Below are 16,489 nucleotides of genomic sequence, written 5' to 3'. Positions count from 1 at the left end.
CGGCCGGCGAGGAAGCTGGACCACCGTTACCTTGGACCGTTCCCAGTCGAGGCCGTCATCAACCCGGTCGCCTATCGTTTAACTCTGCCACGTTCCCTGCGCGTGCACCCCGTCTTCCATCGGTCCTTGTTGGTCCCCGAACAACCGGCTTGTCCACTTCGCCAAGCGGAACCTCCCCCATCAGGACCTCGTGATGGCGACAGCACCCCCGAGTACGAGGTCGCCAGCATCAGGGATTCCCGCTGGCTGAAAGGTCGCTTCCAGTACCTGATCGAGTGGAAAGGGTACGGGCCGGAGGACTTCACATGGGAAGACGCGACCGCCGTTCATGCCCCTGCGTTGGTGACTGCTTTTCACGAACAGTTCCCATCCCGACCGCATCCGGATCGGCAGACCCGGGGGAAGGGCCCTGCGGTGCGGGATAGTGTTGTGACTCAGGGCCAGCCTGTGGGTCCGACAGTCGGCTCCGATGTATCGGATGACTCAGACGAGGGGGAGGAGGGAAACGAACCAGCTGATGATGGTTCGGAGGCTTTGCAGAGCCCTCAGCCGGGGACCTCTTCTCAGCTGCGTGAGCCCGAGAGTGCGGAGGAAGATGACCCACAGCTGGCCCTGTTCAAGGACGCCCGACGCAGGAGGCAGTCGAGCAGGAACAAACAAAGAAAGGTTGTGGGACTCCTCGGGAGGAGGCACAGGGAGACCACGCCCTGAGCTCTCTATAAAAGGAGTGTTTGGGGAGGGGCTGGTTGCTGAAAGCAACTTTTCCGTTTGAGAAGACAAGCTCTAGTGTTTTTGTTAACTGCGTAATTAAATCTTGGCAGATGCCTTTTAGCCTTGGACGCTCTCCAGTCTCTTCTTTCTGAATAGGGGTTTGCCTTACTCAAGGCCAGAAGAGGGCTGGTTCAGAACAGGTGAAGTTTTACGAACTGTCCAGAGAACGTTTGTGTATCGGGTGGATCTGAAGTTTAATAAATAATAAGGTTTTAATGCCACATAGCCTGACTCATTTTGGAACTGCGGGGGAAAAAAAAACTTGAAATGACGACTTTAGGAAAGAAGTAAATCTCCTCTTGAATGAAGGCAAATATACATGTCCCAGGATAATGGTGTGAAATCGAATCTGGGTTGATCACTAGGACCAGAGATTTAATCTTATGAGCTTTCGGACTCATGCTAGATCCCATCCTTGGGGAATTTCTGTCTACTGAAATTCGTACTTTGGGCTGTTCCGTGAGTCATGTTTATGAGGTGCCTTCCTATTGGCTGATTGGTGCATTGATGGCTGGCAATTGGCTGTCATTTCCTTGGGCTGCCAAGCCCTCGGCTCCTGAGTATTTGATAGGCTGGTGGTAATTCAGCATTCCTGTTGACTGACAAGGGGCCCGTTTCCTAGGCTAGCATCATATTCCTGGCTGTTTTTGTACTGGCTCATCCAACAATCTTAGTAGCTGCGAAATTGAATGTGTGTCCTTGTTTATTACAATGTGAGGCTACCAATGAGTTTGGCTCTCCTTGTCTAATTACTCAGTCATGTTCTTGCAGTCTGGTAGTTAGTTTCTTCCTCGTTTGTCCTACATAGTCAAAGGGGCAATCCATGCAGGGGATCCGGTAGATTACATTGGAAGTGTCTCCCACCTCCAAGCAATTTTTAAAGTGCATAATTTGTCCTTGTATGCTAGCCTCTGGGCAGTGTGCAATGCCTACTTGCAGATCTCAGCAGCTGCGTTCTGCTGCTTCCAAAATGTTTTTGATATATGGCAGAGTGTGCCATATAAATCTCCTTTCTTTAGTGTTAAACATCTCCAACTTCTCCATATCCTTGTTAATCAATGTGAGTGGTGAAACTATCATAGGCTGTCAAGTGTTGTCTAACTTGGACTGAAAGGGATCAGTTTGTAAGCTATGAAATGAATTTTCCCCAACTTGTCCCTTTCCAGAAATTTGGACTAACCTCACAAAGTGAATTCAACAAAGTAGACCATAACCTACTTCTTGATAAGGTAGAAAAATGTGGGACGGACAGCATCGCCAGCAGATGGATTCGTAACTGGCTGACCAATCGCACTTGACATGTAGTCCTCAATGGAACTGCATCTACATGGAGGGAAGTGAGTAGTGGGGTACCCCAAGGCTCTGTTTTAGGCCCAGTACTCTTCAACATTTCCATCAATGATTCGGATGAGGGGATAGATCGGGAACTCATCAAATTTGCAGATGACACCAAGCTGGCAGGAATAGCCAACACTCCAGAAGATAGCTTAAGATACAGAAGGATCTTGACAAACTTGAACAATGGGTGCTATCTAACAAAATGAAATTTAATATAGAGAAAAGTAAAGTTTAACACTTTGCGAAGAAAAACCAAATGTACACGTACAGTATGATACCTTTCTCAATAGTAATAACTGTGAGAGGGATCTCAGAGTCCTAGTGGACAATCACTTAAAATATGAGCCAGCAGTGTGCTGCAGATACTAAAAAAGCCAACACAGTGCTAGGCTGCATTAACAGAGGGATAGAATCAAGATCACGTGAAGTATTACTACCACTTTAAGGCCACACATGGAATACTGCATCCACTTTTGGTCGCCCCAATACAAAAGAGACGTTGAGATGCTAAAAGGAGTGCAGAGAAGAGCAACAACGATGATGAGAGGACTAGAGGCTAAAACATACAAAGAACACAGGAATTGGGTATATTTAGTGTAATGAAAAGAAAGACTAGGGGAAACACGATAACAGTCTTCCAATATCTGAGGGGCTTCCACAAAGAAGAGGGGGTCAACCTATTCTCCATAGCACTCGAAAGCCAGACAAGGAGCAATGGATGGAAACTAATCAAGGAGAGATTCAATCTAGAACTGAGGAGGGATTTCCTGACAGTGAGAACAATTAATCAGTGGAATGACTTGCCTCTAGACGTTGTAGGTGCTTCATCACTGGAGGCTTTTAAGAAGAGATTGGACAACCATTTGTAAGAATGATATGAGGTCTCCTCTCAAGCACAGGGTTGGACTAGAAGACCTCCAAGGTCCCTTCCAACTCTTATTCTGTTAATTAACCAGTGGAACAGCTTGCCTCCAGAGGCTGTGGGTGCTACATCACTGGAGGTTTTTAAGAAGAGACTGGGCAGCCATTTATCTGAAATGGCATAGGGTTTCCTGCCTGAGCAGGGGGTTGGACTAGAAGACCTCCAAGGTCCCTTCCAACTCTATTATTTTGCTAAGTGATCAGTTGTAAGTTGACAATCTTTATTTTGACCAAACAATAAAAAAGAGCCTTGGTGGAGCAGTGGGCTAATGCCTCCTTAAGTAACACCAGCTGCCTGCAATTAGTGCAGGTTCGAGTCCCACCAGGCTCAAGGTTGACTCAGCCTTCCATCCTTCCGAGATAGGTAAAATGAGGACCCAGATTGTTGGGGGCAATAAGCTGACTTTGTAAAAATGCCACTGGGGGGGCGAAAGCCCTAATAAGCAGGCATATACATAGAATGAAGGCTATTGCTAAGCACATTGTGCTTTAGATTGTAAGCCGCCCTGAGTCTTCGGAGAAGGGCGGTATATAAATGGGATTAAAAAAAAAATCAATGGGAGTGTTCACATCATTTGTTGCGACAAACCAATAAATAAAGTCTTCACCGATGGGCTGCTTTAGACCTCGTATTGACCTCAAACACATAAAGGCATTTTAGTGTAGCCTTGAATGTTGGGTGAACACAGCCTAAGCATTATATTCCATGGTCCCCCAAATTTTTACCAGTGGGTGAACACCCAAACAGACCCATTTTAGAAGACTGTAAGGCAAAGTGCCCTAGTTGATGGTTCCTATGAGAATAATCCCTCGGTTAAATATTAGTTAATATTTTTAATACAATGTACACAGTTGGAAACCGGATTGCCAGATGGGAAAACACGAATGCTGGCTCTCTTCACGTTGTTCTTTTGTGTACAAGCTGTTCTTTGAACCGCAAATGTCATTCCACATTCTCTTCTATGTTCTTATGAAAAGTAAAAAAAAAAAATCAGAGGTCTGGAATAACACCCCCCTCTCCCTCTAGAAATATAAGCTATGTCCCAAAATATCTCTTTTTTGGGGATGTTTCAAATTTATTATATATATGCCACTTTTCTAAATTGAGATTTGGCTTCCATTCAAATGGATATGGGGAAGGTGCATATATAAAAATGAAAATCCCAATAAAGTTAACAGTCATACAAACAATAGAAATTAGTGTAATAATTGTCAATTAAAGTAATATAATTGCTTTGACCTGGTGCCTGAAATATGGTAAGATAATGGTTCAAACTATGGGCATCATCACCATCAAAAAGTCTTCTTTTTTGTCTGTATGATGGCACCTCAATTGATATTATGTGATGAAACCTCTCCAAGAAAACAATGAAGCTCGGAGACCACCAATAATCCCACAGTTCTCCTTCTGCTGTTGATGATGCTACCTAGTTCAGGTAACATCATCTTACCCAACCCCCGGTCCATGGACCAGTACTGGACCACAGCATACCAGCAACCAGTCTGCACAAACAAGCAAAGGCCCATCCACGAGATGCAGGCAGCACACAAAACCATGCACCCTTTGGTCCGCGGAAAAACCTTTCTCCACGGAACCGGTTCCTGGCGCCCAAAAGGTTGGGGACCTCTGACCTAGTTGGCTAATGAAATGTCTTCAAGAATACAACCAGGATCAGTGAGCATCAAGAACCTCACAGATCTCCTCTTCCTTCTCCTTCTCCTTCCCCTTCCCCCACCAGCTCCTCCTTTCAAACACTGATGATGTTATCAAGTTGGGTCATGAAATGTCTGTAAGACAAGAAGCAAGCTCAGAGAGCACCAAGGACCCCACAGTTTAATCCTGAGCTACAGATATTTGCTTCTATTGATATCTATCAATCAATCTTGGTGGAGCAGTGGGCTAATGCCTCCTTAAGTAACACCAGCTGCCTGCAATTAGTGCAGGTTCGCATCCCACCAGGCTCAAGATTGACTCAGCCTTCCATCCTTCCGAGGTAGGTAAAATGAGGACCCAGATTGTTGGGGGCAATTAAGCTGACTTTGTAATAATGCCGCTTGGGGGTGTATGAAAGCCCTAATAAGCAGGCATATACATAGAATGAAGGCTACTGCTAAGCTTGTAAGCCGCCCTGAGTCTTCGGAGAAGGGCGGGATATAAATGGAATTAAAATAAATAAATAAATCATCTATCTACCTGTCTATCCCTATCTATCCATCATCTGTCTGTCTGTCTGTCTATCTATCATCATTTACCTATTTACCGATCTCATCTCTCTCTCTCTCATATATATGTATGTATGTATGTATCAGGGACGCAGTGGCTCAGTGGGTTAGGACACTGAGCTTGTCAAGCAGATGGTCGGCAGTTTGGCGGGTTGAATCCCAAGTGCCACATAACAGAGTGAGCACCTGTTACTCGTCCCAGCTTCTGCCAACCTAGCAGTTCGAAAGCACGTAAAAATGCAAGTAGAAAAATAGGGATCACTACGGTGGGAAGGTAACAGCGTTCCGTGCGCCTTTGGTGTCTAATCATGCCGGCCACATGACCACGGAGACATCCTCGGACAAGCACTGGCTCTTCGGCTTTGAAATGGAGATGAGCACCGGCCCCTAGAGTCAGAAACGACTAGCATGCATGTGCGGGGGAACCTTTACCTTTACCTATGTATGTATCATCTATCTCTCATACATTTATCTTAATACTAGATCAACAACCCAGCAATAAACAACAGCCTAATCAAGGAAGGTACCTACCATGCCTCCCACCAACACTCACAGGGCAATCCATTTACATAAACAGAGAGCAATTGCCACTGCCTTCTAGTACTGATGATGTTACCTAGTGACCTAATGCCTCCCTGGAAAAGAAAATCCAAAATGTTCCTGAGAAGAAGTTGAGATTAAGGCCTCATGACATTCATTTGTCCTTCTTTCCTTGTTGCCTATTCATTGATTAGTCACCCTGGTCTTGATGGCCCCATCTGCTGTGCTAAGATAACAATTCTTCCCCATCATGGACAGCTGAGATTGTAAGCCGTGAAGGTTCAGCAGAATGAAGAGACACACAAAAAAGTGCATTTGCCGTGTGTGAAGGAAAATGATTGTGAGCAAAAAATAATTCTTCATCTAAAAAGAAACATTCCGAGTGAAGTCCACATCATCTGAAGACTGAACGATATGCCCTCTTCCGCTTCTATGATTCTAAGAGAATTTCAAGAGAATTTCAATCTATTTGGGCCTGTGAATATTAAGGAACCAAAAAGAAATAAGCCACCTCGTCCAGATCCACGGGGTAGTCCGTGATCAAGGTAGGAGTCTTCTCAAACAGCTCTCCTTTGTAACTCCGCCATTTCCCCGCCGGGATATAGATGTCTCGTTCCTGTTTCCCCATCTCCAAGACGGGAGCCACCATCAAGGTGTCTCCGATGAGAAACTGAGAATCAATCTTGTGAGCAGACTCGTCCCCAGGAGAGATCCACCAGATGGGCCGTATGATGGGATCCCCCGTGGTCGTGATCTCCCCGGCCCGTTCAAGCAGGAGAGGGGCCACCAAGGATTCGTGAAGCTTGGTGAACTTCAGGGCAATTTCGATGACCTCCTTATCGTAGAGCCAAGGCGGGATGGAGAACTGCATGGATGGCATGAAAGCAGACAACTCCAGCCAACGGAGGTACAGTTCCCGGTCCGGAATTTGCACAGCTCCGTCGGTTTTATCTGCCATAAAATTGCCACCGATCATATCTGGCAGGATGAAAGGGTATCCCAGAAGGCCAATACTTAGAACTGTGGGAATTATGGATTTTAACCCAAGTTCATATCCCCAAATTGAATCCCGGTCAATTATACGAACGAAACATGGGATGTGTTGGGTTTGGTAACCCACGCGAACCTCTGCCAATTTGTGAAAAGGGCTGGCCATTTCTGCATAACACCTGGACCAGGTGCTGGGATCTGGAAAGGGTTGAAAGGTGGTGAACTCTTTGGGAAGATAGCATGTCTCCCCGGCATCGAACTTGAACGAGGATATGCCGTATTTTAAGCAAAGTTCCTTTAAGTGGGTGTGAAACCAACCTCTGACCGAAGGGTTGGTGAAATCCAATATGGCGCCAATTCCATTCCACCACTTCACCATGGCAGGCGACCTCTTGTTTCGTTGCATGACAAAAAATTGTTTCTCGATCCCCACCTTAAAGTTTGATGACGTCTCATGGACAAATGGGTGGATCCAGACGGTAACCTGAAATCCGTCCTTCTTAAGCTTTTCAAACATTTCTGCCGCACGAGGGAACTTCAAGACGTTGAAGTCAAAGTCACCGTAATTCTGGGTGTACATGTCGTCAATTTCAATATGGCTGGCTTTAAAGCCATGCTTCAGGATCATTTCGGCGAATTCCTGAACTTTCTTTTGATCAATCTCTTTTTTGTAAAGGGCCCAAGTGGACCAGATTGGAAACCTGAACATTTGTTCCGAAGGGACTTTCAAAGGTTTCTTGAAATAATTCTGTGACATGAATTTATGGGTGGAAGTCATGTCTGGAGCTGTGCAGACATGGTAACATAACCTTGGAAAAGCTTGATTTTCCAGCAAAGAACCGTATGGAGAATCTTTGCACCTGGCTTGGAAAACAAGAGATAGTTCCGTGGCATTGAATCCAAGGTGGAAGGGGACCGAGTCGTTGATCTTGATAGCTACTGCTTTGGAGGACAACCAATATCTCTCCAGGACACTTCCGAAGCTGTTCCGAAAAGAATACACGTCGCTGTTCACATAAGGCATGGGTTCCTGGTATCCTGGCAGCTTGATTGGCCAATGCTGGACACTCATCTCATAGCCTCCATACCAGTGGGCATCTCCCCAGAACATTTTGTGGTCCACCACTGTGTCTGCTAAAAACTCTTCCCAGGTGATGGAGTAGCAGATCACAGTCCTCTTTGGTTTAATTGCCCTGATAGTGAAATGAATCTTTCTTTTCTCTGTCCTACTGCAAGTTACCGTGTCCTTCTCCCGGAAGCAGGATTCCAGGTCAAGGACCCCAGACCGAAAGGTCAACCTGAAGATCATGTCTCCATCCTGGTTCTTGATGGTGAACCCATCCTTTTGTAACTCCAGTTTTTCAACTATCATTGTCTTCTGGAAAACAGTGGCATAGGGACACCAAACTGCCACCGCTATTAGAAATAATCCCATTAGGAGTAAGGCGCACACCACCAAACGAAACGGTGAGGATGCTGGAGGCATCAGGCTGGGTTGCTGCTCCTTCTCCATCCGTTCTCCTTTCCCTCGACGAAGGAAGGGCTGAGTTTTCATTTCAGCAGAACCGGTGGATCAGCCTGGATTTTGCCCTTGAGATGAAAACGAAAACGAAAGTTGGGGTTTTGCGGATTAGGTAAATTTATTGTTACAGGAATGGCTAGTCCACATTAAGCCCGTACAGATAAAAAGCTGAGGCTGTAACGTTATTATTTTATTCTACAGGTAGTCCTCGACTTACGACCACAATTGAGCTTTTAAGTGAGACATTTGTTAAGTGGGTTTTGCCCCATTATACGACCTTCCTTGCCACCGTTGTTAAGTGAATCAGTAAAGTTGTTAAGTTGGTCACCCGATTGTTAAGTGAATCTCGCTTCCCCATTGACTTGGCTTATCAGAAGGGGATCACAAAAGGGGATCACCTGGCCCCGGGTCATTGCAACCGTCGTAAGTACATGCCAGTTGCCAAGCATCTGAATTTTGATCATGTGACCACGGTTGTAAGTGAAAAACTGGCCCAAGTGACTTTTTTCAGTGCTGTTTTAACTTTGAACGGTTACAAGGACTATTTGCATCAAGTAAAAAAGTTGAGGCTGTAATGTTCATGTTTTATTCTACTGCGACTAAAAAGAGGAGCCAATGCTTTTCTTTCTCCCCCCCCCCCACTCTCTCTCTCTCTCTCTCTCTCTCCCCTTTTCCCTTCCGCCCTTTTCCCACTATTTTTATTTGTATTTCATACATCAACGACATTAATAAAATTATTCTTTTAAAAAAAAAAGTACCGTAGGCTCAATTGTAGCTCCGAGGGTGAGGCTTTTGAACACAAACACACCGGAATGCAGATGTTGTTACCTAATTTGTGGATCCTGGTTCTTGGACGTGGGGTTTCTTTGCCGTTCTCCCCTCCCCCTCTTCTCTGGCCGAAGTCAGTGTCCTCTTGCCCTCAGCTCTATGCAGCTCAGCTGATCAAGGATGGTTATGCAATCATTTTTTCCCAGCTGAAGATGTGCCAGGATAGCTGGGCCATGGAAATAACTGGTGGGGTGGGCAGAGGGAAAAAGGGAAGACATTTTAAAGAGAGAGTCCTGGCAGAGGGTGGTTGAATGCAGAAATAGCTCCAGATATGAATTGCATGCAAAGCCACAGGGCGCAGAATCCCCTGGAGAGATTGGGGAGGTCTCTGCTGGTGAAATCTGGCAGTGTTTCTCACGTTTCAGGAGGTGTGGACTTCACTTCCCAGAATTCCCCAGCCGGCCTTATTTCTTAAAGTCGCTTAAGTTGAGAAATACTGCTCTAGAACATGGTGGTGATGTTACCTGGTTTGGTAATGAAACATCTGCAAGAAAAACACCATGCTCAGAGAGCACCAAGGACCCAACAGTCCTCCTCCTCCTCCCCCCTCTTGCAACTCACTCTCTCCTTTCTAGAAACTGATGTTGTTACCTAGTTGGGTAATGAAATGTCTGCCAGAAAATCATCAAGCTCAGAGAGCACCAAGCAGTCCACAGTCCTCCTCCTCCCCCCCACTCCCCATTGCAACTCACTCTCTCCCTTCTAGCACTGATGATGTTACCTAATTGGGTCATGAAACGTCTGCAAGAAAACCAAGCTCAGAGAGTAGCAAGGACACACACACACACCGCAAAAAAAGAAGAAAACTTGGCATTTCTTTCCCAATTCCACCCCTCCCTGCCTCCCATGGCACTGGTCCCTTCCTCTGATGGGACTCCCCTTCCTTGCTTTTCTTCTTATTCAAGAAAAAAATGTTTTCTTTTCTTAAATGATGCATTTTGCTCTTTAGCATCTTTTCTTAAAGTGCAGCCAGTTCGGGGAATGAAAAGAAGCTCACCAGAATTTCTCCCCTGCGGTACAATTTGTCCTTTTCAAAGGCTGCTTTTCAGCCCCATCCCCCACCCCACCCCACCCCCCCGCATCCCCCACCCCTGCATCCCATCCCTCAAGTGCAAACACACACACCAATCCACGCACACACAAATACACGCACTTTCTTTGGCAAGCAACAATGGCCCTTTTTACGGGAAGCTTAACATGGATAATTCTCCTTTCTTGGCTGAAGGGTAAGTGTGTTATTCCACTGTTGCTTCTTTAATTGATTTTCTATTAATTCTGCTTATCAATCCGATGAAGCACGAATGAAATGTTTTTCTTACTTTTCAAGGAACCCTGTTTGCTTTTTATTCGTGCGGGGCAGAAACTTCTGTGTCTTTTCTTGTGGGTTGGCTGCCCCTGGCAACGAAGGGACTTTGTGAGTTCCTGTGTACAGGAAAAGGCTATTTGAATTAAGAGGAAATCGAGGCAGGGAAAAGTGTTGTGAACAGCACATCCTAAACAAGCAATTTGAAGTCCGCAGAGCCGAAGGGGGGACTCTTGATTTGAAATCCAAACCAATCACGAAATCTTGACAGATGTCAAATTCTCCAGCTGGCTTACCTGTCAAGAAAATTATGAGAATCAAACCCTTGCGATAGAGCCCCAGCTCTCTAGGAGAAAGCTTAGGCTGGCCATGAGACCCAGTTAGAATTGTCAAAAATAAGGAATAGTTTAGCTAAATTAGGGGAAACCGTACAATGAACAAAGAAGAAGTGAAGGACTAGGGGTGACATACGATAGCAGTGTTCCAATAGTTGAGGGGCTGCCGCAAAGAAGAGGGGGGGTCTACCTCTTCTCCAAAGCATCAGAAGGCAGGAGAAGAAACAATGGATGGAAACTAGTCAAGGAGAGAAGCAACCTGGAAATAAGGAGGAATTTCCCTGGAACAATTAACCAGTGGAATGGTTTGCCTCCTGTGGTTGTGGGTGTTCCATCACTGCAGGTTTTCAAGAAGAGACTGGACAGCCATTTGTCTGAAATGGTATAAGGTCTCCTGCTTAAGCAGGGGGTTGGACTAGATGACCTCCAAGCTCCCTTCCAACTCTGTCATTCCATATTCTGTATTCTCCACATCTGGCACGAGGTATCTAAAGCGTACATGATTTAAGAACTGCAAACGGATTAATGCTGATAATGAAGTGGACTTGATCATTGATAATGAAATGGACTTGATCACTGGTGGAGCAGTGGGCTAATGCCTCCTTAAGTAACACCAGCTGCCTGCAGTTAGTACAGGTTCGAGTCCCACCAGGCTCAAGGTTGACTCAGCCTTCCATCCTTCCCAGGTAGGTAAAATGAGGACCCAGATTGTTGGGGGCAATTAAGCTGACTTTGTAATAATGCCGCTTGGGGGGTGTATGAAAGCCCTAATAAGCAGGCATATACATAGAATGAAGGCTGCTGCTAAGCTTGTAAGCCGCCCTGAGTATTCGGAGAAGGGCGGGATATAAATGGAATTAAAATAAAAAATAAATAAATCATTAACCATTGGTGGCAACGCCCTCTCTGTGCCAATGATAAACAAACTGGTATGATCCCTTTCTCCAAACACTGTAGGTCACTGGAGATAAGATTGGGAGGGAAGACGAAGACATTGCTTGCTTTTAATTTAAATTTATAAGGTAGTCCTCGATTTACGACCACAACTGAAGCCAAAATTTCTTTTGCAAAAGGAGACAGCTGTTGAATGAATTTTGCCCCATTTTGTGACTTTCCTTGCCATCGCTGTTAAGTGAATCAGTGAAATTGTTGTTAATACCTTAACTCAGTCTCCTTAGGATTGGCCCAAAGTCACCCAATTGGCTTTTACAGCTAAGGCAGGACTAGAACTCACTGTCTCCTGGTGATTGGCCCAAAGTCACCGAGCTGGCTTTCATGCCTAAGGCAGGACTAGAATTCACCATCTCCCAGTTTCTGGTCTGGTGCCTTAACCACTAGAGTCCACTAGAGTCCACTAGAGGGCACTTACTTTTCTAGGCTGCCCTATCTATGTTTCCTGGTAAAATACATGGGAAAATCCCATTGGAGGAAAATTCCACTTAGGGTTAGGGTTAGGTCACCATCAACTCATATAGCAAAATGGACATCGCCAACAAACTTGGAGTGCTTGGGTATGGTTAGGAGGACACTTACTTTTCTATGTTTCTTGGTAAAATACATGGGAAAATCCCATTGGAGGAAAATTCCACTTACGGTTAGGGTTAGGTCGCCATCAACTCATAGAGCAAAATGGACATCGCCAACAAACTCGGAGTCTTGGGTATGGTTAGGAGGGCACTTACTTTTCTAGGCTGCCTTATCTATGTTTCCTGGTAAAATACATGGGAAAATCCCATTGGAAGAAAATTCCACTTAGGGTTAGGGTTAGGTCACCATCAACTCATAGAGCAAAATGGAGATCGCCATTTTTTATTTTTATTTTTTGCACACAAACCCAGCTGAGGGCTTAGGACTGCGTGACGGCGCTCATGCCAACAGAGAGGGCTCTGTGTGCCACCTGTGGCATGCGTGTCATAGGTTCGCCACCATGGTCCTAGTGGCTGAAAACACTAGTCAAAGAGACTCCCCTCTCCTGCTCCTCCCATCCCTTGAAAAATATAATGCTTTCTTTATTCTCCCCAGATCTCGGAGGGCGCAGCTTCCTCATCCAAAATGTCCGTCTGCAGAAATGCCTCCACGCCTCGCCTCACAAGGCTGAGAGGGTCAGTCTGTCCGACTGCAAGGCGCACTCCCCACAGCACCAGTGGAGCTGGGATGGGGCTGCCTCGGCCCTGGTCAACCAACACATGAGGGAGTGCCTGGCTGTCTCCGACGCAGAAGAGCTGGCAGGTGCCCAGCTGGACCCTTGTGGGGAGGGGTCACTTCAGAGGTGGTTGTGCAGCAAGAAAGGCCACCTGACCTTACAAGGACATGGCCTTCATCTCAGCACGAAGCTGGGAGGACATCACGCCTTCCTCTCCCGGGAGAAAGACCGGTTCAGCAAGTGGAGGACGGGCACCGGGTCAATCGTCTGTGCCACGGAGGAGCTGGCGAGAGCAGCAGGAATCGGCGAGCCAAGGGGGCCCTCCTCGGACAGCTTGGAGGGGAAACCCGAAAGTAAGCCAAAGATGGATGTTTTCAAAGAATAAAGATGGTCCTCCACTTAATGACCATTCGTTTAGCAACCATTTGAAGTTGCAACGTCACTTGCACACCCAATTTTATAGCCTTCTTTTGGTTTCTATGATTACGCGAACTCTCAGCTCAAATAAACAATCAAATGGTAAACAGAAACCTAATCAAGGAATCACCAAGAATATTCTTACCAACAGACAGAGCAAGCCACACTAGCATATATAGAGAAAAAAATCCCATTCTCTTGTAGCACCGATGGTGTTAACTAGTTGGGTCATGAAATGTCTGCCAGAAAACAACCAAGCTCAGAAAACACCAAGGACCCCTCAGTGATCCTCCTTCTCCTTCTCCTCCTCCTCCTCCTCCTCTCCCCCATCCCTACTTCTTTCTAGCGCTGATGATGTTACCTAGTTGGGTCATGAAATGTCTGCCAGAAAACAACCAAGCTCAGAGAGCAGCAAGGAACCCATAGTTGCCTCCTCCTCCTCCTCCTCCTCCTCCTCCTCCTCTCCACCCCCATCCCCACTTCTTTCTAGCACTGATGATGTTACCTAGTTGGGTCATGAAACGACTGCCAGAAAACAACCAAACTCAGAGAGCACCGAGGAACCCATAGTTGCCTCCTCTTCCTCTTCCTCCTCTCCACCCCCATCCCCACTTCCTTCTAGCACTGATGATGTTACCTAGTTGGGTCATGAAACGACTGCCAGAAAACAACCAAGATCAGAGAGCACCGAAGACCCCACAATTCTCCTCCTCCTCCTCCTCCTCCTCCTCCTCTCCACCCCCATCCCCACTTCCTTCTAGCACTGATGATATTACCTAGTTGGGTCATGAAACATCTGCCAGGAAACAACCAAACTTAGAGAGCACCAAGGACCCTGCAATTCTTCTTACGCACTGGAAACAAACTCCTTATGTCCATTCACACTTGGCCAACAGAGAATTCTCTTCTGTTCTGTTCTCTCTGTGTCTTGGATGCACTGAAGAAAAGATAGAATTTCTGAATCTTCTGAGAACGCTTTTTTGTTTGCAGATAAAACAGTTGGTTCCCTAGAGATCCACACCCCTCCTGTGAAGGCCACGACATTCTTAATGATCCATTTGGAAAGCCAGTCCTATGTCACCAGCAGACTTCCAGTGTCCAACAACAGACACCTTGAAGCAGATAACAGTGAGTATGGAGGTGCCACCAAGACAATGAGAAACTAGCTGAGCCTTGATGCTAAGGGGTGTCCAGGGAAAGAGTCCAAAAATTTAGTCAGAAGCGCTCCTTCTTACACTCCTTCTTGATCTGCTCTGGTGTCATGTCCACAACTCTATCTCAGCCACTGATGAGGAAAAATTGGCTGCCACGTCTTCTTGAAACCTGCGTGGCCTTCTTTTAAAGCCACCAACAGCAGGACCATAGCTGAGTTAGTCATTGAAATATTCATTTCCCTAAACAGGGCTCTCCAAACTTGGGGTGGCTGGCAGAGGAATTCTGGGAGTTGAAGTCCTCAAGTCTTAAAGTTGCCAGATTTAGAGACCCCGCCCCTGCCCTAAAAAAAGGGACATGGCGTACAAGATGCTTAATGTGCTTGTTCGTCAAAAGCAAAACCCATTTTATTTAGCTGGCGTCTTCTACAGCCGGGCTTAGGGATCAGTAAAGACCCAAGAGCAATGTTGGGAACCAGAGTTTGTGAACTTCCCAAATACTGTGGGGTAGCTCTTGTTCATTTGGACCTCATCTTTTGGGTGGCAAGGTCAGAAAGACCCTCCTTGGGTCAAACTTGAGGAATTTCTGGGAAATGTGGGCCTGGAGGACTCCTGTAGGTTCCTCAAGATCAGTGTTTCTCAACCTTATCAACTTTAAGATGTGTGAACTTCAACTTCAAGAATCCCTCAGCCAGCCGTGCTGGCTGGAGAATTCTAGAAATTGAAGTTCACACGTCTTAAAGTTGATAAGGCTGAGAAACATTGTTCTTGTCCCATTAATCATCAACTCTCTTGAGTCTGGCTGCAAAACCAGTTGGACATCCACCTTGCTGCATCTCCCTAGTTTTAGGTTAACCATCTGGCCCAAATGAAGCTGGCTGAGTCCTGCAATTGAGGGGCGTCTGAAGCAGCCCCATTTAAGCCTTGGTGGAGCAGTGGGCTAATGCCTCCTTAAGTAACACCAGCTGCCTGCAATTAGTGCAGGTTCGCATCACACCAGGCTCAAGGTTGACTCAGCCTTCCATCCTTCCGAGGTAGGTAAAATGAGGAACCAGATTGTTGGGGGCAATTAAGCTGACTTTGTAATAATGCCGCTTGGGGTGTGTATGTGAAAGTCCTAATAAGCAGGCATATACATAGAATGAAGGCTACTGCTAAGCTTGTAAGCCGCCCTGAGTCTTCGGAGAAGGGCGGGATATAAATGGAATTAAAATAAAATAATAAAAAATAAATACCACCCAGCTTCTGTCTCCATCGACATATTGCACAAAGCCCTTTTGTCAAACCATGGTTTGCTGAACCATCCACAATTGTTGAAGCGTAGTATGGTTTGTTGCTGTGGTTGAAAGAAACAATAACTTAGAATGATGTGTCTGCTCTGGGTTTATACAACTTACTAAACCATAAACAATGGCTTTGCCAACATCAGCAGGGTGTGCACAGTGAGGAAGTTTGAAATCCAGTAAACAACATGGTAGATTCATCTGGGTGTGTTGTGTCAGTTTGGCCTCAGTAAACAGAGATTCTTTCTGGCTCTCCATTCAGGAGATTTTTGTTCCATTCTGTCTTCTTCTTCTTTTTCACTCCAGAAACATATCCTCCACATCAAAAGCATCAGGAGAAGGCTACTGGTCCCCCAAATCTAGGTAAGAAAGTGGATATTAAAAGTAAGAGACGTTGTGATGGTTGCAGACATAAAAAGTTTTTTTTAAAGAAAAACCAATACTTCCATAGGGATCTTCTTGAGAACTTCCCTGTACAAGAGAAGTCTACCTGGAAGCTTCACATGCACACATCCCTCTTTTCTAAGTCACTTTGGTGGGTTGGAAGAGTTTTCTGACTTGGATATGTTGCTTGACCATATGGACAACTAGCCAACCCCAGAGGCCTTCTCCTTCCTGCTCTTATCTTAGCCTCTGGAAGGCCATCTAAGCTTACAGTCCTAACATCCTGTGGCAGTAGGTTTCACAAGTCATCCTTTTACGACATGACAAAGAAGAGGATTTT

General features: G+C 45.9%; 1 protein-coding gene across 1 annotated transcript; it reads right to left on the bottom strand.

Moving 5' to 3' along the window:
• Nucleotides 1-6,277: 6,277 nt before the first annotated feature.
• LOC310633735 (myogenesis-regulating glycosidase-like) lies at nt 6,278-8,391 on the bottom strand (the record flags this gene model as incomplete). Its single annotated transcript, XM_083351604.1, has 1 exon — nt 6,278-8,391. The coding sequence occupies exon 1, from the start codon at nt 8,336-8,338 to the stop codon at nt 6,278-6,280; it is 2,061 nt and encodes a 686-aa protein (XP_083207730.1). The 5' UTR covers nt 8,339-8,391.
• Between the last annotated feature and the right edge of the window lie 8,098 nt (nt 8,392-16,489).

This window comes from Vipera ursinii (assembly GCF_947247035.1).
Source record: "Vipera ursinii genome assembly, chromosome: 2".
In the NCBI taxonomy this organism is placed as follows: Eukaryota; Metazoa; Chordata; class Lepidosauria; order Squamata; family Viperidae; genus Vipera; species Vipera ursinii.
The sequence above is the reverse complement of the archived record's forward strand: the minus strand, read 5'-3'. Positions and strand labels throughout refer to the sequence as shown.